At 36.0% G+C, this 25,450-nt stretch overlaps 1 protein-coding gene across 1 annotated transcript; it reads right to left on the reverse strand.

Annotated features, from left to right (window-relative positions):
- Nucleotides 1-1,955: 1,955 nt before the first annotated feature.
- On the reverse strand, nucleotides 1,956-13,438 carry LOC135796272 (zinc finger protein 271-like). The gene is made up of 6 exons (XM_065308210.1): nucleotides 13,097-13,438; nucleotides 10,897-11,093; nucleotides 10,606-10,809; nucleotides 10,209-10,462; nucleotides 6,892-7,042; nucleotides 1,956-3,499 (listed from the first exon to the last, which is right to left on the reverse strand). Exons 2-6 carry the CDS (start codon nucleotides 11,090-11,092, stop codon nucleotides 3,126-3,128), a joined length of 1,179 nt encoding a protein of 392 aa, XP_065164282.1. The 5' UTR covers nucleotide 11,093; nucleotides 13,097-13,438; the 3' UTR covers nucleotides 1,956-3,125.
- Nucleotides 13,439-25,450: the final 12,012 nt, after the last annotated feature.

The raw sequence follows: 25,450 nt of genomic DNA on the forward strand, positions 1-25,450 counted from the left end.
AAACATTTTCTTACTTACTCTCTTGGTACGCACAGCGTTGGCTGACTTTTTGCTTTCTGTCTGTGACGCTTTTTGCCGAGCGCAAGAAAGAAACAGAGTTTCCGTGTAAAGCGCGTAATTGCGCGTGGAACGGTTCTAATTAATGTCACAGTGATTGTCGCAATGGGCGCGCGCGGCGCACGCTCGCCGTCCAACATGGACAATACAAGGAACAATTAGTCCTGATTAGGTAGCGCCGACTTTTCGCAGCGATGAGGAGGCGAGGCGGACGGTAGCGCACGCCGCGGTCGCCGGTGCGTACCGCGAACCCGACGGAATTCTCGCGAAGACGTGATTATTGCTTCTTGGATTTGCGCCGGACGGGACGGCGACGACGGGACGAGCGCAACGCGAAAAAACTTCGTCGATGCATTGAAATGCAGAAAACCGGACGAAGGGCTATGCTACAAGAAAACAAATTTCTACCGACAAAATTTTTAAAATATATTCCTTTACAATAGACTTCAATTGAGGTTATAAATACATAGATTTTTTTATTTTCCGCAAAAGCACCTTACGATAATTTCCCATGGCGTGCAATCAGAATTTCATTAATTTTCATTTTCATTTTGATTCGCTCGCGGTAACAGCGTGCATATTTATTATTGTTCCCAGAGGTAATTACAAAGATAGCTCGTCAATCACTCAATCAATCACACGGCGATCGGGCGTTTTCTATTTTATTATTCCTAACTATGCTGTCTCTGCTTTTTTTCCGCACACTTTTTGTTTGCCCGCTTGCGTGGCATGCGGTGGTAGTTAAAATATGAGCATAGTGTGCAATAAATGCATGCATGTCATTCCAGTCGAACGTTCGATTCAACACGTATTCAATCATCAAATGTGATTTATGATTTGTATAACCGAGAAACTGAAGATTTTTTTCCTGTCATAAACGTGTATTTAACTTTTAACTTAATGCATTTCTTTTGGTTTTATTGTTTGTAAAACACAATAAAATAAAAACGTGTAAAAAGTTATAAATTGAGGTTATGTTAGTCGATGCGCATGCTGTCACACGTTTATACAGTAATTGTAAGTGATTGCGATGTTAATTCAAAGCGATCCAGCCCGTGCTCTCTTATTTTCTGCCCGTAATGCCAATTTCGTCCGTCGTTTCAATCGCTGCTTGATTTTATTGAGACGGTGGCTTTCCACTTTACGACATTCGAATGGCGTCATAACTCGAAATTAATAACCGCTAATAAATGCGCTTTATTAATTTATGCGTGAAAATTATTATTCGCGGAACGAACCATTAAAAACCACACAAGATTTGTTTAAGTTAATATAACCTTTGAGTCAAACAGAAAAGGGAAAATGATTTAAGTACTTACTTTACTTTACATCACTGAATTTTATCATTTTTTTCTTGAGTTTAGTTGAGAAATTGCTTTCGTCCTGAATCAACTTTTGAACCGGAGTTGACAAAAATTGTCGTAATTGAAGAAAGCAGTGCCGGACAGGCACGAGTGAGTGGCTTGTAAAATCTGCCCTCATATATGGGCGAGCACCTGCTCGTGGAGCGCGACCCAGAGCTTTTCGAAAACGCGCAAGCGAGCCACACGGCCGGCGTTCGCATTTTGCAAAACTTGCATGATTACGCGCGCACGCATGCACGAAGATGCGAATCGGATGTGCACATTGCGCAACGACAAAGTTTTTTTTAAGACGTTCGTGTGCCATCAAACAAATGTCACCCGAATTGCATCTGCAACCAGACTCACACAATGTTACTGCATCGTTTATGGATGCATTAAAATTGCAAAAAACTTGATAAAATTATATTTGTGTGTTTATTTTTATAATTTTTGCATTCAGTGGTGCAACTATGCCCAAATTGTCATCTCAAAATCCAAAAACTTTTTTTGTTTTTTTTTTCCTGAAAAATGTAAAAATAAATAAAAACCATAATATTTTTATTGTTTCATCATATTTATTGAGACAAATTCAATTCAATATGGCAAATAGGAGAATTATGACATAATAGAGTACATGACATGAAGTAACATGAATTACGGGTACAATATGGCGGCGCACTGATAGTGATTACAAAGTAAAGAGCAAAAAAAACGGAAACAAAAAATACCCAAGGTATCTACAGAAGGCGCAAACGCATGAAATATGCACAAAATTTAATTACAAAATTAATTAATTATTTAATCAATTAATTAAGAGACGCCAGCTGTGCGCGGCTGCTTAACGACCTAAATTCATAACTTATGTACAAAACATTCATTATCGTAATAAATATATAATCTTTGGTTGTTTTTAGCTGTATGAAGTTTTCGTAGAGGCTCTTTGACAATACACAGTCAATTAAACTAATTAAGTGGCATTTACCAAACGAAATATTTTTTAGTCAAAGATCTACGAAAACCGAGTGTCGAGTGCAAATATTTACAGTTTTCTGCTTGAAAGTGCGTGAAATTTTTGCGAAATTTTTAAAATTATTCATTTTTACAGGTAATTTACATATTTGCACCTCGTACTTGTAACTCATTCGATGTTTATCGATTCGTGCTTGGTGTTTGAAGAATCGTTATTTAATTTTTTATTTTTTGTTTTTAATTTTTTTTACTTAGAGCTAGACTAGACTGGTCCACTGGTCCCAATTGTTTACAATTATTTAATCATAAGTTAACATTGTTAATAATACCTACGTTGGTCCCCTTTAAAAAGGCACGACTTGTGAAAGCGCAACAATTACTTTGGTCTGCCTAAAACGACTACGTTTTCGTTTTATACTATTTAATAAAATGCTAGGCCTTAAATTCATAAATATCAACTAATTGTCGTGTTTTTTAGCGTTTAGCGCTTAATATTAAAAATTTTCAAAATTTAACATTCTCACAATTAGGTACCATGTGAAACTGGACGGCACAAAAACTCATCTTCCATGTACGGTGATTGTTAATACTAATTTTTATCAATATTAACGCACTGTTTGTTAATTCTCATTAGCAAATTGTATACGATGGCACGATATTTACACGGGTTGCATGTTGTTGACTTGCTTGACTCTCCAAAATGGCACGGTAAATATAATGGCGACGAATATACACTAATCAACATCTTACACACGTTTAACTACTGCTGGTGACTTCCTCTTTGATATCATCGACTTGCATCCATTCTAATTTCACGTTTGAAGATTTCTGGTTGTTGTTGTTATTGATGGGTGATGGTAGTGTGGTGAGGGCGGCGATATCATGCGCGCGCACGTTTATTATCGCGGCGGTGGCCGCGGGAGTGGCGTCGTGCTGTGATTGGGGCGGCGTGGCGGCAGTCGGATGCTGACTCTCACGATGCCGGCGTAGATCCACTTTGCGTTGGAACGCCTTCTCACATAAGCCGCACGAGAACGGTTTGTAGCCGGTGTGTTTTCGCATGTGCGTTATCAGATTCGATGATTGACTGAAGGCTTTTGCGCAGACGACACATTTATGTGGTTTTTCACCTGAAACAAACAGAAAATTGTGTTAAAATATTATTTATGCAAAAAACTTTGTAGTTTGTCGTATAAAACGGATTAAAAAGCGCACTTTAAGCATATAAAACTGGAGGTTGGATTATTTGATTAATTGCAGACATAAAAAGTAATTAAATTAAAAAAGATATAAAAAGGGTTCTTAGTAAATGTATGCACCAGCGCCTTAATTACTTTACTTTTACGAGGCTTCTCTTTGATATAAACCAGATCAGGCGTCCTGCAAGCACGAAAAGCAAGCAGGAAAATCGCAAATCATAAAAGCTTTAAGAAAATCTTTAAAAAAAGAGTGAAAACTTACAATAACTAAACAGTAAACAAAAAATAAAAAATAAATGGAACATGTTATTCCTAATACTATTACATAATTAAATAGTTACTAGTTTTGCATTTGAATTGAATTGAATTGAGGTGGTAAATTGAATTATTATAGACAATCGTAATTTGTTGGAAATTATAGCGGTGACTAACATTCGTTACAATTTGCATCAATTTAAGTTTATTTTAAATTGAGCAATTTGATCAAATTGAGCAAAACAATAATTTCAGCAGTATGTAATTTTCTAAGCAAATAATTTAATAATTTCTTCGCATTGAAATTGTTTAGCTGATTTTTTTAAATGTTAGAAACATTATATTATTGGCACATTGACATGTGCGAGTGGCAGTGATGATAATCATTGATTACTGTCCTAACATGGCCATCTCGACAACTCGACGGGCGGCTTGACGACGTTTTATTGTCGATGACCCGTATTCAAATCGTCTAAGTGACATTTACACGCGCATTGCGCGTGCCCACGAGACAATCGTTACAAAAGGAAAACATTCAGCACTCAGCACATCCAGTCGTAATCGTCGAAAGGTATAATAGACGATTTTTATGTACGTTTGAATTACGACTTGAAGTAACATCAAATCGAGAAATTATCATCAACACTATTATAATCGGTGAGATTTCTCGTGTCAATTGATATGCAAATTTACTAGATATTTAACAAATAATATTTTTTATTTGTTTCTAAACACTCTGTAGAAATAATATTAATTGCAGCACAATTAATCGCTTGTGAAGTTGCGTTAAATTGCGATGTGCGAGGGACGTTACGACGGTTATTTTACACCACACGCGGCCATCGGGCGTCGTCCGGGTGGAAGCCGGTAATGAAATAACGAGAAGCGCGCCGTACTTCCGGTTGTGCATGACGCCTGCCACGCGTCTGCTCGGGACGTCTATTTTTTTCGTCTTTCCGCGCTCATGCACATCGAACATTCACAATGTGTTGAAATTATTTTATTGTAACAAATATATTGGTGGTTGTCCAGGCGCCCATTTTGTTGATATATCAATTTTGACGTGTGTCTGTTGGCAAGTGTGAAATCAATGTGACCGCGACTCAGAATTATCTCTTCGTCTTGTCCCGGACGCAAAATTCGAAATAAATGGACTTGCATAGATCTTTCGCGGCGCGCTTCGGACGTGGTGATGCACCGCATCGCCATCGCGCCGCCGCCGTAACACCACATCATCATCGTCAAAATTCGTGTCCACATCCACCGACCTCAGGCATTCCAGCTTTGTTAGGAAATCGCCCACGGAAGAAATCGTTTCACTCTTCGCCAATTCCACCAGCACCGCCGCCACCACCGCATTTCTTATTTATACCATCGCCTCCGCCTGTGGTCAATCCAAGACCAATTGAGAGTAGCGACGACGAGAAAAAGCGACGTCCACGTAAGCCTATCGATATTGCCAAACTCGAAGAGAGTTATTGGGCCAAATGGAAACCGAGATCAGAATCGCAAGAACGGAGGCGGCGTCATCGCGAGACGCACTTATCACCGATCAGGCAGTTTGTGGCGAATAAAATCGCAGCCGCCGAGAGGGAGAATCTAGAGGGGCGTGAGAAAAGAGCAGTTTGTCCAGCACTACGTGTTCATTCCGAAAGACGCTCTGGGGGCGGCAAAGATAAGAAAACACCTACATGTGACCTAAGTATGACTTTCAAGCGCCTAAAATTCATAGACGACGATCATAACTACGACCGTCATAAACGTAACCAAATTTTAGTCCACCGAAGTGGTATAGACAAACTTGAGAGCAGAAGGAATCAATCTGCTGATCGAACTGATCACTATAGATTATATGGTGATTCAGACGATTATTATCATCGATAAATTTTTAATTGTTACAAAATAATATGTGAAATATATTTGTCTACTGTCTAAAAATCAATTATTAACTGAACTGAATGTTTCTTATTGTCCTGCTTTCTAAAACAACTTTCAAACTATAAGGTAAATCATATTATCCATTATCTTTAACGACATAACCTCAACTTAACCTTAAAATATTTTTTACACATTTTTTTCCGTTCCTAAAAATTATCTTTATTTTAGGAAACGACAAATCCAACAAATCTAAGATTTAAAAAAAACACGGCCACTGTTCTTGACTTAGAAAATGAAATAATAGAAAATGAAGAATCACTTTCAACATTGTCTTATATATTCTAAATATTACTAAGTTACATTTCTTTATTTGAGAGAATGTAATAATATTTCAAAGCGTCAAATATTAACAACTTTTCTATACGAAAGCACTTATAATCTCGATCATAATTCATGCGCGCCGCGTAAATAATGCACACGCTCATGTTCGTCAGATCGTCAGGTCGTTTCTGTATATATGTATCCCTTGAGAAGTCAATCGAACTTTTCGAACCGCGCGCGTCGCGTGAATTATTCACCGCGAGCGATTTCCAGCGCGATTGAAAATTATCCGAAGGGTGTTCGAAGCCACTCTCGTATGCACTACCGCGAGTGGGAGGTCCAGAGATAATAATAATATTAGACGACATAATGATCGTGTGGGCCAAAACTCGATTACAACAGAAAAAAAAAGAATACTTTCCAAACTTTGATGGAGCACTGAGTCACTTTTCGAAACTTGCTAATACTAGGTTCGAACAGGGTGGTTATTACGAGGCGGTTATCCAAGATTCAAATCATGGAAACTCCTTGATCCTTTCAACATTTTTTTTATTAATATTTGATAGAGCTCTTTTAACTAAAAATTAATTAAAAAATGCGTGTGAAATGATGGATGCGTTGGTTTAATTTATCGCTGGTGCGATATCATCGACTTTCTAATTAATTAGACGTCATTAATGCATTGTGTGCGCTCGCAAACACGTAAATTCGTAATACTGTCATTTGATGTAATTTTATTATGCGCGTGCAGAAATTTCATTAGGTTGTAAATTCAACTCGCAACAAAAATGTATAGATGGTGCTTGTAAAATTTTTATAACTATTTAACACCAGGCGGCGTTGGGGTAATTGTGATTTGGGTTGCTTACCTGTATGAATGTAGGTGTGTTTCTTCATGTCGGACTTTTGATGGAAACGTTTTCCGCAAAACTGACACGGATATGGCCGCGTGTCGGAGTGAATGAGCAGATGTGTGGAGAGCGTCGACGAACGCTTGAAGGATTTTCCGCATTGCTGACACTGAAAACAAAATGACTCTATTAACGCTACTATTCTATGCTACCAGCAGAAAATCAGAAAATTCGACATTTTGAATTCTAAGCACGTATTTTTCTACGGCAGTTTTTTATCAGTTTAGTTAAGTAAAGCTAAATTAACTGGTTTTAGCTTGCTTTGAATAAAATTTGTCTTAGTTTAGAAAAAGAGCTGGTGTCTCATCCAAAGAAGGCGTTATGTTTTGTGCGAAGCATGTCGAGGACAAATGCGATTCGATTCAAATTATGTAATGATTTTTTTCCAACCAATTTAAACAAATTTAAATCCAAAACGAAAATAAAAACGCAAATGTTTACTTGTTGTTTTGGTTGTGTTTTTAAGGCGTAAAATATGAGCTGGTATAATTTGTTGATTGATAAGCGCAGTCATAAACACTCGATAAGATGTTTTTCGAGCGTTTTCGAGCGCCGTGCGCGCATAGTAATTGCGGGTAAATCAATGCCGCTCTCAATTGTGGCGTTTTTTCGTTAGATAAGCAGTCTGATGAATTATGCACGAGTACGCTGACAATTACGTGATAACACTGATTAATATTGAAAATTTTCCATAATTGCTATGCGTGGGTGTTAAATATTTTTTCCAAAATTATAAAAAAAACACAAAAATATAGAATTGTAAATATTGTAATGTTGAGGTTGATTTTTATTTTGTTGAATGTTGATGGCATAATGTGTTGTGTTATACGTGTTGACATTTGCCGGGACGGCGATGAAGACGTTCGAGTTTATTTTGTCGTTTTTCGTGCGCTGTTTGAAAATCGTTAAGCGTTTTATAGCGCTTTACGGTTTTACTAATGCATCATGATGACATTAATACATTAAAACATGACAACCTCCAAGTTAGAAAAATCTAAAGCAAAATTGTAGATATCTAAAATATTTACATTAATCATTTTATATTTTAAATAAATACATTATAGAATCAGAAAAATATTGTATATTTTGTATTAAGTGTATAAAATAACATTTTAAACACTCCAAAACATATTTTGTGCACTCGTAGTAAAAAATGAAACTTATTCACTTTAATATCCAAACGTACGCTATAATACTGTTAGATTGCAGATATTATGATTGTTTTTATTGATAATTTTGTTTATTTACTTAAAACAAACGATTTAATCAATGTGCGAACACATTGTACATGAATGTAATTGCAGTTTGCGACAAATGCACAAGTCGCGAGCGCACATGCACTCGTACATTATTAATTAAATCATTACGAATCATTAGTGCTGCGCCCTGAGCGTATATTGTCTCTCGCTGTTTCCTTTCCGCTGCGCGTATATGCAAAAAGGGTTGAGGGTTGAAATGTGGTGATTTACGGTGCGGCTCGTTGTGGATTTAATGCCCCCGCGAAAGTTTTACCAAGTTTATGAATACGTAAAGTTGCCGCGAGAGCGTTTTGCGTACCTACGTCGCGATGACAAAGTACAAACTCGTATTAACAATAAGCGATGAATATTAAATTAGGCGGACTTTAATGAACAGGTACGCAAGCAACTGAGCATTAATATTTACGCTTGGAATATGCCACACAAATCTAATAAATGCAATAATTAATTAAAAATTTAAAATTACACGGAACACAAAACTACGATTTGTCACCAGAGAAATTATACCTACGTATGTTTCATATACGTGTAATTAATTAATTAATTGTTAACGATTTAATTGTTTGTATTTTTAGATTCATATTTTCGTGTGTTTTTAATGCGTTTGTTTACGAAAACACGACGAATTTAATTACTACCTTTACTTTTTGTCCAACCCTCGAGACACTGTGAATTATTTCCATATTTTCATGTTTGTATTAAAAATTACACGATTTCATCCAGAGAGAAACGAAATGTGTGTGCTGTGTAAATAATTGACACACAAATGACTTTATCCGTTTTGTCTTTGTGTTTTTTTATTATTTTCGTTGGCGTAATTAGGGAAGCAGGACAATTAAAGACGCCGGAGGGTGGTTAATATTTAAGCACACGCACTGCTCGCGCACCAAAAATAAAAACGGACGATGACAAAACGCTGACGAGCGTTGACATAAAAACATTTGTCGCTTGAATACTTCGATTAGAATTACAAGAGTTTACATAATGTGAAGCACCGTGAGTAATTATCGACAAAGACACACGAAAATATTTATAGTAATTATGAAAGTGCAAGCTGATGAAAAATAATGTGTTGAATCCAAAATCAATACTACTATTGCCATCTAGTGGCAGATTTGATTGACTGTTAGTATTATCGACGTAGGTGGTCGTCCTTCTCTTGTAAATTGACATGAATTGTAAACTATTTAAAATTTATCATGGACGCATTACGGCACGGCGGGCAAATGGGCCATCCCTTGTAATTATTGGCAGTGGTTTATATCGCTCGCGATTTGATGCGCGTTGTTTTCATTTTTCAGCTCGCGCTCGAGCCCGACGGACGATGCACGTTTTTCAGCGTATAATTATAAACGAGGACATTAATAATGCATGGTCGGGCCTTAATTACTGGCTACCGATATGATATATACTGATGTGGTCATAAACATTTTATTCAAAAATAAAGAAATTTAAATTATCAACCCAACAGTGTATATCGGTTAATTAAAAATTAACCTTAAAGTTGTGTCACTAGATTTGTGAATATGAACACTCTGTATATCTCAGATATGGATACATAATTTCTTTGTGATTTTTAAATGCTCATCTAATATGCATCGGCAAAGATTCATAGCTAATTTTGTTGAGCGGGGGTGATATTGATTTTCAGATAATTAACAAATGCATGTATGCTCACGGTGTGCAATTACGAGATATTATACAACACGATTGAAAAATAAATATTCGTGTTTTGCCCATTCTTTTGTCGCACGAAACAAAGAGAAAGCGCGATTTATTAATAACATGCGGGATTAATGTCAAATTTTATTTTTATTGTGTCACAAGTGACCTTATTACTATTATACTAACCTTAAAACACAATAAATTAACTTGAATATTGCAAATTGGCTATTTTTACATTGGTAATTAAAGATACCAAGGTTTAATTTATTTTTACACGTATTTTACCTTCCAGTGTTTAAAATCATACTTTTACGCATTAAAAACAAACTTAAAATTAATTTTATAACTTACCGTAAAAGATTTCTCCCCTGTGGGTCCTACGGTTGTCGCCATCTTGGTTTGCACTTCCTTGTCACCATCCCATGTCCACCGATTCTCGGCAGAATGATGATGTTTGCCATACCGGATGACGGTGGTGGCATCATCGCTAAATTCCGGCTTCATGTCGATAATCTTCATCTCCTGCTCACACAAACTCCCCGGCGACCAGATGCTCTGGGTGCGCGTGCGCCCCTTCATCGAAAGATTCAACGGTGCGTCTTCTTCTGAAAAAAGTTGCAAACAGGAAATCCCAGAATGAATACAAGTCTTGAATGAAACATAAATTATCATTTAATAATCTGTATGGCGCGTGGAATGCGCAATTAAATTTAATATTTAATAGTCTTGCACATAAATGTTGTTATACCTGTTTTGATGTTTTCAGGTGTGGCACTCTCAAGAATGGTGGTGTCGCGCACACAATTGTTGTTGTCCGGACTAACGGATTCAGCCGGACGTGTCATGGCTGCCGAGGCGGTATAAGGTAGAAAGAGGCCTGGAAACTGTGGCCAGAAGTATGGTGGGTAGCCTAGTGGTGCTAGAGGGTTGTTATACATCCATGCACCCATTTCTATTGAAAAAATATACAAAATAAAAAAAATGTTAGGTTATTGTTTATATGACTATTTCACTGAAGATGGCGCTATTTAAAAATTACCTCTCATTGAAATGTAATCCTTTGGATGGAGATACCTGGGTGAGACTAGAGAAAACGCACTGTGACGATTATTATTTTGTGATGCTGCGCCCTCATCAGAGCATGGACTACTCGACGGAGAAGATTGCGGTGATCGAAGTGGCGAATTACTTCGCCCGCCACGATTGTAAGCCGTCAGAACCGATAAACGTGGCATTCTGAAAAAAAAAGTGTTTATAGATTTAAGTTTCAATAGGTGGCAGCACTTAAATATCTCTATTATAATCTTTTCTCTGGTCTATATTTGTATATGCAAGGAAATCAAATTAAAGCAACACGTGTACATATAAACCGCTTTATTATTATGATTTAGTTATGATTTTCGGGGGCGGCGATCGTATCGCGCATCCATCATGACGAAAACACATTTCGGCCATCGGTCATCAATTCCGGCTGGTTCCGACGTCGCGCGCCTGGTAATGGAAACCTAATGTGCATTTATTCGATTTTCCTTTGCCAGCCCCACCGAAAACCGGACATCGTTGCGTCTAATTTAATGTATAATGAATATGCGCGATGCGAATGTCCGCGACGAAAACCAAAGGGGGTGAATCACTATCATGCGTGTGTGGGGGTGCCTAAGTGTTATGTTCCTTTTTTATTTTTGCCCTTAAAACGCGAAGGGTGGACAACAAACCAACAAACATATTTTCATTGCACGTAAATCATCCCTTAATAATTTCATGCAAAATTCAACACGGTTGTTTAATTTAGGATAGTTTTATTTATTTTTGTTGTAATTTTCGAAAATAGAACGCGTCACAAAAAAGGATCAACCACAAAGATAAACAAAAACAAATCTAAAAAAGGGTAAAAATACTTTAGTCTTGTGTGGACAGAGGACTGCAGTGTCCTCGAGGATGTTTCGTTTGTTACATATTTTATGTGTGTTTTGTTATCAGTAGCCCGGTTTCTGTTTCGTTTCGTGTGTGCATCACGTGTGTAAATACAGAAGGTTTACTCGCACCTAAACAGTGCCGTACTTTAAAAATAACTACCATTAATCCCTCTATTTTTACATAATATTTCTTATCTTCTTTTGACATTAAAAAATCCGTAATTATTTTGTGGTTTGAATTTTTTTATTTTGAAATTTTTATATATTTTAAATCTAAGAGTTGTTTAATACTTTGCTGTGTTTGTGGATGAGCGCTAAGTGTATTATGCATAACGGGCATGTCACATGTTGTCCGGAATCACGTAGGTGGTGGCGTCGGCGGGCTAATGCTGTTTACATCCCTTAAAAGCAAAAGCACGGCGCGATCACGCGATTATTGCGGCCCGTCTATTGATCCCCCATTACCGTGATTGTCCTTCCGGCCGAAACGTCGCACGAAATCTTTCGTCCTTTTCACTACTCACGCCAGAAGCTTAAATATTTAGTGCTTCATAATAAATTATTTCGTGAGTAATAAAAACCAAGAATAAGATCATTTTGTATTGGTGCAGAACAACGTCAAAACTAAATCATAACAATAAATTCTCAAATTTATTTATTTGTTATACAAATAAGCAACATGCCACAAGTTTAATCTTGTTAGAAAAAATGGAATTTAACACCTATAGATGGTGATGTAAATAATTTTCTCATACCAAATTGATTTCTTTAGATTGTTTTTGAGAAAAAAAAACCAAGCGAACTTTACTTGAACTTATTTTTAAAATCTCAGAAAAACAATTTTTAATTTGATATATCTAACATTTAATAAAACTTGTCTTATTAAATTAATTTATAACACTGGTTTTGTTTCCACAAATCTATTTTTTCCTCTAATAATATTTTCGGAGGACAAAAGTCCAATTGTGATTGTATAGTAAAACTTAATATTAGCCGGGGCACATGAATGTGCTATGAGCAAATTGAGGGGTGGTATGATTGGGGAGCTCGATACGATTGTCGCGATATGAGTGGCGGTCATGCGAGGAAATCGTTTCCGCCGCATTTCCGAAAGCGTTCGGCCACGATTAGGAATTTCCATCGCCATTCAACCCCCCGCTAAGTGAAATAAACTAAAGCGGTCTTAATAATGCGGCAGGAGGGACAAATGACCCGAAATCACTTCTGTGCTTCGACCAAACGAAAATGATAAAATATGTATTGTAATGTGGCCGATTTTGGTTATAAATTACTAAGTTGATTGATACCCCCAAAAAAACTTACCTTTTTTGTGACGATCGTGAAGATCAAATGAATGTAGATGCAACGAAACACTTGAAACTTGTTTTAAACATGAAGTGTATTTATCTGTCCAAGCCACATATCCTATATTTTAAATTATTTATTTATTTAAAAATATTAAAAAATTATTCGCGACACTTTTTCGTATTAAATTCACTTTGTTATAGTTAAATTCATGTTAAAATCACAAAATCAAACACTGATTGCTTTTCGATTTGCGCGGTGTGTACGCTAAGTAAGAAAAGCGTTGAAGTTGAAAGATTCTTGTAGCGGGTGCAAAGGTGAGCTCCGGACGCACGACGCACACCTGACTGGCCGTGATGACTGACGCCACCGACTGATGCACGCTGCCGGATATACCTCCACACTTTTTCGTCCGTGCGATCAGACAGACACGAAACTCATCCCTACCTAACACTTACTACATTCAGGTATATTCCGTTTACCTGTATTGTGTATTGTAGCACGTGCCGTGCGCGCCGTACGCCCTCCCATTTTTCACCTGCGTCTAGCCGCTGATTGGTTGCAATGCTATGAGTGGGTACGGTTTACCTGCCCAGACTGGACGAATCAGAATCTCGCAGGTTTAAATTCTCATCATGTGAAATTTCAAGCAAGGCTTTTCGACTTGTTTTGAGTTTGTTGATGGGCTTTATTGACATTTAGCAGTTCAATTCAATTAACGACTATTAATTACGCAGCCAACGAAAGGAAACAAAACAACAAAACGCGATAAAATTATTATCGTAATGAGTGACTCATCAAGGGACAAATAAATTAACCCAAAAGTTTGAAGGTTTTTTTTGTAATTAACACAAAATATCTTAATATTTTGAGTATTATATTATTTTGTGAATGTTTTAAAACAATTTCTGTAATTGCGATAACTTGTGCGTGTGTTAAATGCCACAATACGGCAACTTCTTCGCGCAGACAAGTACCTCCAACGAAGAGGTAAGATAATCGTTTGTTGCCTGTCGGCGACTGCTCCAAATTATGTAACGTCGCAAGACGACCACGTCGAAAAGTCTTCATTCTTTAAAAGTTCATTGAAAATTTAATTTTTAAATTAAGGCAAAAAATGTTGAGCTGTTTTTCGCATATCAAGAAAACATGAATAATTATACGGTATTTACGTGTAGGTAAATATTAAATATTAAAACAAAGTAAAGTCACAGTTATAATTTGAAAAAATATTCTTAAGTGAAAAACTTAAAAAAACGCTCAAAGCAAAGCAACAATAAGCGAAAAAATCTAGGTGCAATTCATAAAAAAACTTTTATTTAGATAAATTAAAACCTGGAAGGGTACATTTAATTAATTAAACCATAGGTACTCACCCCTAAATTGTAAATCCATAAATACAATGACTACCCGTGTTCTAAATTTGAGTTTGTGCTTTAATTTAGTGTTTAGTCACTTTTATCCTTGTTTGTTGAGTTGAGGGTTGAGGGTTATCGTTGAAGTGGTTGCACATCATGATTCTTCGCTTCTGCTTGATGGTAGGTGCTAGTACTGCTGGTAGCATGGTCGATGGCATGTCGTCCACGCATGGATGAGCGGATTCGCCCGTCGGACGAACGCGCACATGACATTCGGCACGCGCTCGCAACGGTCGCCACTTTTTATTTTTATCACATTTATATTAAGTACTTACTATGCCTACATCTACACCAAGGTAATACCACTTTAATGAACCAACACTCCGGGCGTTCTTTAGTTTGTAATTCTTTCCCACAGATATCGAATGGTAGAAATGTGAATTATGATATTACAGCTGCAATTTTTACTGGTTTGGTATTAAAATATTACTTTTATATTTATTTTATATAAGTGATTGCCTTAACGTAATAAAAAAACATTGTTGGTTTAAAACTACCAAAATATTGAATTTGAGATTTTGGTTTTGTTTTCATTCATTGTTTCTTTAAGTTCAGTGACTTCTGAGATCTAAAAAAGTTGGTTTTATTTTTGGTTGTTACTAACTTATTCATGAACGTAAAATTTAAATTCACGATGTCTATCGTTGATTGTCGATTGCTGGGCAGAAGAAAGGCACGTGCCATCTGTTGTTCTGCCAGCGCCCTTTTTCAAATGCGTTTCTTGCGCCACCACGTTCCACCCGAACGCACTTTTTCATCAAACTTCTTCCAGCCCGACCTTTTAGCTCTTTGAAAACTCTTATGTTGTTAGTTTTGCTTTTTTCTTCATTTTTTTATAATCGTTATAACATTATCATGTTCTCCATACAGAATACATTTGAGTAAAATGTATCAGAGGGTTAAAAATATGCTGCAGCAACCAACGGTTTTTTCATGCCTTACAAGTTTTTGATTTCTTTTTTATTCGTTCGGATTAAAAAATTGAAATGAGTTTTTTTCGGCAGCATGTGCCCCACTTTGGTAGTTTTTAACTGTTCTTTTTCTACAAGTAATCAGTTTTTCAAGTATGCGCAGGGGTTGAACGTCTGGCCACCTGAGCACTTTTTAAATCAGTTTTTCTTAATGAAGTGATGGAGTAATAACTTCAAATAATTTGATACTTGATATGATACTTGTGTTTTTAATGCTTTTTTTTCTCAAATATGTTTTAATAACTTTTTATAGCAGGATTAAACGTATATGAAATGTATTTTTTAAGGAGCATATGTGGTTAACACTTTTTGCTACTGTTTAATTTTTATGGGACCTTATGGTCAGTTTAATCAAGCTAAGACTAAAAAATAAAAGAATCACTAAAAACTCTTGTTTTTATGAACCAAAAATAAAATAAAAATGTCTGCGGTCATCTGCCTAGAGAAACACATTATATTTTACACATTGAATATAAAACACACAATTTGAATATATCTGATAGTTGAAGTGAAGCGTGAACACAATAATGCAATTGATTTCTGATAAGTGTCTGGCGCACACGACATCGATTAATATTTAATCATGTAATTCTATTAAAAATAGTCTGTGCACAAGTCAAAACAAAATCTTTGTCCACATTAAAAAATCAATACAATCACTAGAAACTCAGTCCTATTTTAGCAACTGTAAAATTATTTGTGTTTATTACAGTGTAGATGTTTATAACACCCACATTAAAATCAATTATCCTGTCATATTTTGCCATATCGCATTATTTTCACTCCCGCTTCACGCTCGGGCGATTGTTTCGAGGCGCTGTACATCGCAGGGGCGGCTTCGACATCAGTCCTGGGCGTCATCTGGTAGACGCGTCCATGCCACGTGCGGATTATCCGCCTCAACCGACACCGCAGTTCCTCATCCGTGTCCAACAGACTAACAAGTTGCGCACGCGTCGCATACGTGAACAAAAGAAGCGAAAAAATACGCACACGCACCACAATCAAACATGATCAAACACACTTTCTACTCGTGCTACTATCCTACTCATTCATTACCTTCAGGTAGCATCCAGGTAGAAAATGCACCCGACATCATCAATGGGGAGTAGAAAAGTAGTTTTAGATTCTTGACTTTTGCTTTTCATGAGTATAAAATTTTAAAATTAGAGGAGGTTGAATGAAAAAGTCTGCATGGCATGGAATTAAGTTTATAAAAAAGTGTCATGTGCTTTTTTTATTCTTTTGTAACACCTTTTAGGGTAGAGTCCGAAACACAAGAGCAGAAAATGATTATAGTGGTGAATGACTGAATCAAACCATGCTTCAATTTATTAGAAATTTTAAATTATGGTTTAGGTATAGGGATTAAACGACCGCCGCATGTTTGACCTCAATAACAAATAGGATTTTTAACTTACAAATAAATAGGTAAAATTTTATTTTGTAATTTTTGGTATTTTAGAGTTTTTGATTGTTTATCGCCCCCCACGATAAAATTAGATGTCCCCCGATGAGTTCCAGGGTTTGTAGTTGCGTTACTGATTGCCAGCACACGTTTGGACGTTTTCACCTGGTTGAACCCCAAGAGCCACGAGTCGACCTCATTGATTTGCCAACACATGGCGTCATTAATTACCCTCAACACCACCCTCATGTTTGATGCCCCATGCAGATTCACCTTGAAATTATTTTTTTACATAAAAAGCAAAAACAAATCCAACACAATTTTGTATTTTTTATGAGAGTTTCTGTAACTGGACACGATGACCGTATGCCGAATGACATCCGAATATTACAAAAAGGTTATAATTATGTACTTACTGGAGAAAGTTACATGTAAAACATAATTTAGGACTATGCAGAATGATATTTTCTTTGTTAATTAATACATAATTGCTTTCTTTGGATGATTGGTGAGGAGCAATTGTCTAAAACATTAAAAGTTATTCTCTTATGGGTATAATGAGCAAAAATTGCAAAATATAAAAATAAAATAAATTTTGGTTTTTACGAATTAATTAAAGTATAAGTTGAACTAGGTTTAGAAAAACCCAAGATCGTTATTCATCAATATTACACAAAATGTATCTTAATATAATATTTGCTACAGTAAAATTTTGCATAAAACCAGTACCTATATTGTAAAAGTTTTAATATCGATAAAATATGCATAAAAACGCACATAAAATTTTCATCAACTCTACTACAAACTACTTTAAACAACTTTTTGAGTTGCAAGCGAAATGGCCGTGGAAGTCTATAAAAATTCACTAAAACGCGTCATAAAAATTACATTATCGAGTTGGCGATATTAATATTACCAAAATATTTAGTTATCATTAAAAAATAAAATTAATTTACATTTTTATAAAGAAATGAAGATATTTTTGCTGATATTCCGATCTTGTTCAATTTGGGTCATAATGTGACTTGTAATTGAGTCTTGATGGTAAAATTGAAGTTGAAAGACAATAAATAACAAACCAAATTACTAGTTGCAAGTGACAGCCAACGGAGTTTATGAAGCGCCGCCAAAAAGTGTGAAAGCGCACGCTGGAAATCAAAATATTAAGACAAGCTTACGTGACACACTAAGAAAAGTCTTGATTGCTTTATTAAAAATTAAAATCAAGCCCATCGTTTTAATTTTGCAAATAATAATAGTATTATTTGTAGTTATATATGCAACGCAAGTGTAATAACATTATAAAAGTTGTGTCAATCATTAAGAAATAAAATAAATGTAATTGCGAATAAAATTCCTTGCAAGGAGAGAATAAGAAAGTTCAAATTTGTAGGCTGCGCGAAATTGGCAAGTAATTAAAACCATATCGAATTACCAATTTGCATAAATTTCCGAGATGGAACTTGCCGATTCGCGCGCTTGCTCGACACGTCGTTTAATAGGGTTGCCAAACTAAACCACAATATAAAATTATATACAAAATCAAGTAAAATGCCTGAAAATGCATGGCCCTGAGTGCAGGAGTGCAAGTTTTGTGTGTGGCAGGTTGGTTGCGCGCATTCATTAATAATTTCTGCATTAATTATAATACGCGTGCGCTTGTCAACTTATTTATCAAAGAATGCAACACGCATGTTAAGTTGCATACTTCTACAATCATACAATAATAACATAACCTTTAAAATTAACCTCAAACAAGAAAAAATCTTCAAATGTTTCAAATATAACCTCAATATTAGACTATATTTTGATTATTTTGAATATACAGTTATAGTTTATGAAAGTATGTCATATTTTGGCACATGCAGTATGACATTAACAAGAAGACACGAATCTTTCGCTGGTTTTCGGCGGAGCGCAGCGCACAAACAGGATAATTGCGGCGCAAGCGTATATATCGGCAGGTTGCGCTTTGACTGCTTATAAATATGTATAATCTGTATCGAATGTCCGCAATTTAAAATATAAAATATAAATTATATTAATGTAATGTTCTTTCAGACTCCGCGCAGTGCGATAACGCCACGATGCGTGTCGTCGTGCACGGAATGAAATAAGTTTCCAGCTTCGCGATACTTTCAATGCGTTAATATTAATGTCTGGTGCGATCGCGCCAATTATACGCCGCGAAATATCAATTTGTAAGGAAATGGCTGCGCCGCGCGTGCGCATTTATCATTCACTTATCTCAAACGTGCGCCAGTTAATAATAGAGTTGTATAAAGCTTTTCATATTGTAAAAATTAATTCCAAACAGATATAGGTATCTATAATAAAGACGAGGTTATATTGTTAATGTAATATTGGTTGCATATATATTGTAAATTTATTTACGGAGCAAAACAATAGCATAGAAAGTGAAAAGCTAATATTACATATGTTACAATATGTTGCAAATGTTTTGAATACGCTTGTCATCATCGGGGGCGATTGGCTGCCTCTGGTCGACTGCTGCTCTCTGTCATCCGACGCGGATGAAGCTCAAGAAGCAAGTCCGCAACAGCTGCCCGAGTTTCGCGTGCGCGCGTGCCCACTTATTGATTGCCTTTTTCGATTTTTATTATGATTTTCCTTCCGATTACCGCCGTCCAACATCCACGCACAGTATGCGCAACAAGTATGAATATATTTCATGCGCATTTTATTACAACTTCGCCTCCTGTAATGCGAATGTTGCTATATTTTATATACGGATTATAATTGTGTTCTTACTTTGTGTACATGTTGGTTGGTTTCCACATTTTGAATGATATATTACTGGCAATTAATTTCGGCCCGCTCGGTGCGCGCTCGCGATAATCAGCTTTTCGATGTCATTACTTAATGAACATTGCGACGACGCGCAGTGCAAGATGCAATGCGTCAGCGTGTCAGAAATATTATATCAGAATGCATGATAATAAAAATGCGAATAAAACGTAATTAGTGACAATTGGTAATAAAAATCATAATAAATTATCTTGTTCGCGAATAAATTTCAACTAATTAATTTTTTTTTTTTTTCTGACAATATGCTGCAATATTGATATTTATTTTCAATTTATTTGGAAAATATTTAACTATCATGTGATAAAATACCCAACATGACAATTGAATGATAAATGTGTGTAATATTCTAAACACTTGCACTAGAAATGTGGGTATAGTTGATGCGCCTCGCATTTTCGATGAGAACTCTGGCAATTAATAAAACCAGCACAAGCAGCCAGGGAGGGTGAGAACGATCAAAAACTGAACGCGGGCGATAACACATAAAACAACCCAATGTCCGTCCAATGGCGTGAGAAACTCGCCGCGGCGATTAACTATTCATACGTAAATGAATTGAAAACGCCACTTTGCCGGCCACTCGATGATAATTATTATTGTAAACTATAAACAAAGAAAACCGTAGAGAAGACGGTTACACAATGCACGTGCACTTTTACAACCGTAAAACGACAGTTTCTACTTAAATAGTTCTTCAAAAGCAAATTACAATGGGGGTTGCATAATATCAGAATATGTCTAGCGAATGAAAAATTGAATTTTTTGTGTAATTTTTATTTTGATGTATTGTGCATCGTGCATGATTATGCATCACTTTGGGAGACAATTGAGACGACGTAATCGTGACGATCTTGATAAGGAAAAGTGTCAGAGTCACACTTTAATCAATCAAACTGAAGCGCAATGAAAATCGATTTGATAACGACGATAACGAGTGGAAAAGTGGCTGCTCCAAGTGATGCATGCGATAAAAGTGCATTCAGTAGGCGTGGATTCAGCATGAATGACATTTCAATAGAGTAATTACTTCGATTGCATTCAATGCTTGATTAATTAAAATAATTGCATTTTAAAGACTTTTCTTGAAAGTAATTAAATGAAATTTATATATTAAAACTTTTACATTGACAAATCATCCCAGCAAAGTGCCACTAAATTAACATCACTAATTTAAAAAATTTACACCTGCATGTTTGTCTATTCGAATGTTGTAATAAAAATTCCCATCTTATTTAGATTTTAGATCTGCTGACTTTTTATATATCCGATTTTCATTTCGTTGATATTTTGGAATTTACACTTTACAAACGTCTTAAGACATCACAATCGCCCCCGACTAGACGAAAACAAAGGATCTTACCCCGACAACAACAGAAAAAGGATCCGGAAGTAATATATAGATGTCTACACAATTTATACCTGCACATTTATTGCTTGTGCATATTTTTTCTCACTAATTTTATACCTGGAAATGTAATAAATTCAATATAATCATCATTTTCTATTATTCAAATTATCACCAACGGATAACAAGTTGTTGAAGACAAAACAAGACGCCACAAGGCAAATACAGACGATCAAAACGTGCCTTCACATAAATGCTTATTTTATTTTTAATACTTCAACACTCTGTGATATTTATTAAATTGGTTACAATGTTGGTCAGGCTTCATTATGTTTAATTTAAGCTTATTTTGTTGACTTTGTATTCGTTTCTTGTTCTTGTTATTATATATTGGTATTACATTTTTTGCATTCGGATTAATTTTTTCTGAAGATCAGGCGATTTCTTTTTGAATGCATTTCGTATTTCGAGCATTAATTCATCACTTTCGATGACGCCTTCGCTTCATGGCGTACACATCGCACCCTTTTGCTTATTAAGCTCAATTTCTGCGTAATTACTCTTTGTTTTCGTTGCTAATGCGTTTGCAATTGCATTTTGGCGAATACGATAATTGCCCGTGACGGACGTACTCGTTTTTATTATCCGAATACAAAAAAATACGTTTTTCGGTTTGTAGGTTTTATTTATTGTCATTTTCAAACCGTAGCACGCTGATTGCATAAGAAACTAGTTTATAATCATCAAAATTAAATATTTTTTATTATATCATAGTTTTTGTTGTTTATTTAAGCTGTTAAATTTAAATTTATTGTCAATATATCAAGAAATTGCTTATAAAATAGTCTAACTCACTCAAACTGCAACCAAAAACTTTTAAGTCAATCATTTTTTCTTACCTGTTAGTCAATAGTAATATTTGATTTGATGTGCGTATGTATATTTACTTGACGTCTTAATTAATCGTACTTATTTCGTATTTGTTTTTGTTTGTTTGAAATTGTTTCGCAACGGTTTTTTGATTTAACCACTTTGATCTGTTCGATCGTCGCTCATCGTCGTCAGTAATATGAGGGTGGGGCAGCTGTGTTAGCCTACCTGTACTTAGTCATTTATAAGTACTTTGCGTACCGCACACACGTGCGCGTTCCGTATGTGCTCGGCAGGTGCTATCGTCGCGCTTCTTTTCGTCTTACGCACACTCGCTCGCCGAAGCTAGAGGTGTCTTGAACACACCTGCACGCGCGCTCACTTTCATAGTTCGTTATAATTATTATTACCGACGAGTCTAGCGCGCGGCGTTTTGGACACAAGAAGTCACAAAGTCATCAAAACATTAAAACTAAGATTAAAATTATTGATATTACTCGTCTGAAATTCAAACACTAATTATTTTATCGTTTTATAGCTGTATTTTTAGATAAAAATTCAGTTTCTGTGACTTTTTGTGTTTTTAGTAAGCAAATCATTAATTAATCAGTAGTAATGCAAAAAATACTATATTAAATTTTGTTTTGAATATAATTCATTATTCAATTACTTTATATGTCAAGTTTTTCTTGCAAATTTTGGAATTTTCAGTATAACATCACAAAAATTGAATTTTCAATCGTTTTAATTAATCTACAGGTACTTCTACTATAATAAATTTAATTAGACGATAGTTAATGAGCAATGAATATAATCAATTAGTTCTATTTCGTAACCAACTCGAAAAAAAGTTAACTTTACATGGTTTGACTCTTCCTTTTTTAGTTTTCTGAAGATTATGATTACGGTGATAATTACGGGTAAAATTTCGTAAGCGTGCGTCGCCGTCGCGTCGTTTGGTGGCATGGTGGCTTTAATTAACTCATAAATATTATGCATTCGCGGCGTGCGCGAACAGTGGGCAGCTGTCCGAAAAATCCTATCGAAGCATCGCGAGCGCTACCGCGTCGTCGCAGAACGAGTTTCTTTCTGGTTGCGTGCGCGCGCGCATGATCCGCTAAGTTTCGCCCGCTTTTTGATTTCGCCCGCGATGGCCGGGAAAATCGTTTAATCGCATATTGATTTTTGTGCGATTTTTGCGCGCCGCCGACTCGTTAACTCCTCATCGTCATCGCGCATCGCATCAACATCAAAAGTACAAAGTACAGTACGTTGCATTATATTTTTAAATATTATTTTGAAAAATGCCAATTATAATTGATTTTAAAATATTTTTGTATTTGTTTAGTTTTTTTGTTTGTTTTGGGAATAAATGTTGTTTAAATTTAAAGAATACATTTAATTTTGACAAAATGGTGACTCAAATTAGTTTTAAAATATATTCCAGTAGGATGCTGTATAATATTGTGGAATGCCGTTTCGATTTACATAAACGTGCGTTCGTTTCGTCCAAAAAGCGACGAAAAAATCGCCGCTTGCGAAAACCAGTCGAAAATCGTCCGCAAAAAAAAACGTAACGAGAGCGCGTCGCACGCAAGCTTCGTTCGCGCGACCCACTGACTCAATATCGCCGTTTGCCGATCGCCACCGCTGCAATCTGCAATGATTTACGAAAAAAATGTAAAAATAATATCGATACCGTTACGTTCGGCATTCGCCCGGACTCCCGGCGGTGGAATTTATGCGATACGTTTATTTTTTATTTCTTCCTCATTTGGCGTTTTGGAAGTCGTTGAGTGTGTGAAGTCTGCAGTGTGCATGCTCTACCTCTACTAAGCCTAACTTGTATTTATATGTTGAGGTGGGTTTTGTGCCAGTGGCCCATTAGCGAAGGTAGAAATTTGGCAGTGCGCAAGGTGTGTGTGTGGGGCACAAGGAGCATCATAACTTCCGGATCCTATTTCCGCACGGCGCGGCTTTTAAAGATGACAATCAATAAATATCGGCTCGAAGCGGCCAAAAAGAAGACATAAAACGACCGTTAGTTGTGTAGTGCTTGGGTATCTGCGATTTAACACGCAGATAAGAATTCATTAAATTTTCACAAGTAAATTGGTAACTCAAACGTGGAATTCAATAAGAAACCAAATAATTAACCTGAATTATAACATTTTGGTATTTTGAGCTTTCAAAAATCCGATCGTGACTATCTCAACTTAAATATTAAGCGATGTCGTGCTGAGAACATGCACTGGCAAGCGATTTCATGTAAAATGCTGAAAAGATTTGTTTGTTAACAATCGTTTAGCGCCTTTTCTTGTTGGTGCGGTTCAGTTTTCGTTTCTAAAGCGTGAAAACGTCGCACAAAAGCCGCTTTCACCATGCGGCGCACGCAATTGCAACCCCTTCGAGCGATGAACGCTGAATAAAGAATACCAGTCATATAAATATTTCCAGAAACGATGGGAAATCTTTTGCGTGGTTTTGTGTTTTATGCTTCACATTCGAGTATCAGCATGCAAACGATGCAACGATGCTGGTGACCGTGAGAAGTTTTCATAATCGCTGTAAACGAAACTTTTACTAAAGTACAAGATTAAAATCAAGAAGCGCGAACAAGAGATTGATTGACAAATGAGGAAATTACCAGCGAATTAATGTACGCCTCCGACGACTGGCGGCCGAAACGAGCACATTAATATGCATAAAACACTAACATTTACCAGGGCTATAAAATTATTAATTAAAGTTAAAAATTTCGAAGCTTTTTTATAACAGTTGCAAAAAATATAAAAAACGTTATATTAATTTTATTTAATTATAAAAATAATTTAGTATGCTTGTATACCAAGGTGTTTGGTTCATTTTTATAGTCCTAATTGTTGAATGTCACTGTTTTTGATTGTTTAACTACTCTCTAGACTGATTTTGATAACATTCGGTATTTTCAATGCTAATATTTGCATTTATATGAGCTTGCTGTGATGTGGCGAAGGCGAAGAAAAAAAAACGCAATTAGTTGGCGTTTATAGAGGTGTCAAGTTTTATGATTAATAATATTTACATGGAGAACGACGCAGGCCGGTAATGAGAGGGCAGCTCCTGTCCGAAAACTGCGCGCAGACTCACCGAGACGTAATTATACGTTAACACCCTATCAGAAAACAAGACAAGCGTAATCCTATACCCAGATGACCATAACAGATCGTTTATGTTATAGCATGGTAAGTAAAGTAGAGTATCACCTTACGTTTCTTACTAAATATGAACATAACCTCGTTTGAAAGATGTCCAATGTGCTGCCTATATTTCCTGATGCTACGCAGTCAATTGGCCATTATGACCAATAACAATTATAATTTTCACGATTGCGTAAATGCGTTTTAAGTGACGAATCGTTTTTACGTTTATTGCCTCGCACGTTTTTCGGGGCTCATTTTATACGCTTTTGATAGCCGATAAAAATCGTAAATTTAAATGTGTAAAACGACGTGTCGCCGCCACACTTTGAGGCGCTGTGCGTTTTTTAAT

Source organism: Atheta coriaria, unplaced genomic scaffold (genome assembly GCF_025399875.1).
Source record: "Atheta coriaria isolate IRGN ID8LTWV9N9 unplaced genomic scaffold, Caltech_Dcor_3.1 hic_scaffold_7_pilon, whole genome shotgun sequence".
Lineage (NCBI taxonomy): Eukaryota > Metazoa > Arthropoda > Insecta > Coleoptera > Staphylinidae > Dalotia > Dalotia coriaria.

Bases quoted from the DNA above. Each gene is read 5' to 3' on its own strand.
- LOC135796272 (XM_065308210.1), bottom strand. From the start codon at position 11,092: ATGCCACGTTTATCGGTTCTGACGGCTTACAATCGTGGCGGGCGAAGT. The intron at 10,810-10,896 runs GTAATTTTTAAA...TTTTTTCAATAG, and splicing joins GGATTACATTTCAATGAGAG to AAATGGGTGCATGGATGTAT. The intron at 3,500-6,891 runs GTAAGCAACCCA...TGTTTGTTTCAG, and splicing joins ACACACCTACATTCATACAG to GTGAAAAACCACATAAATGT.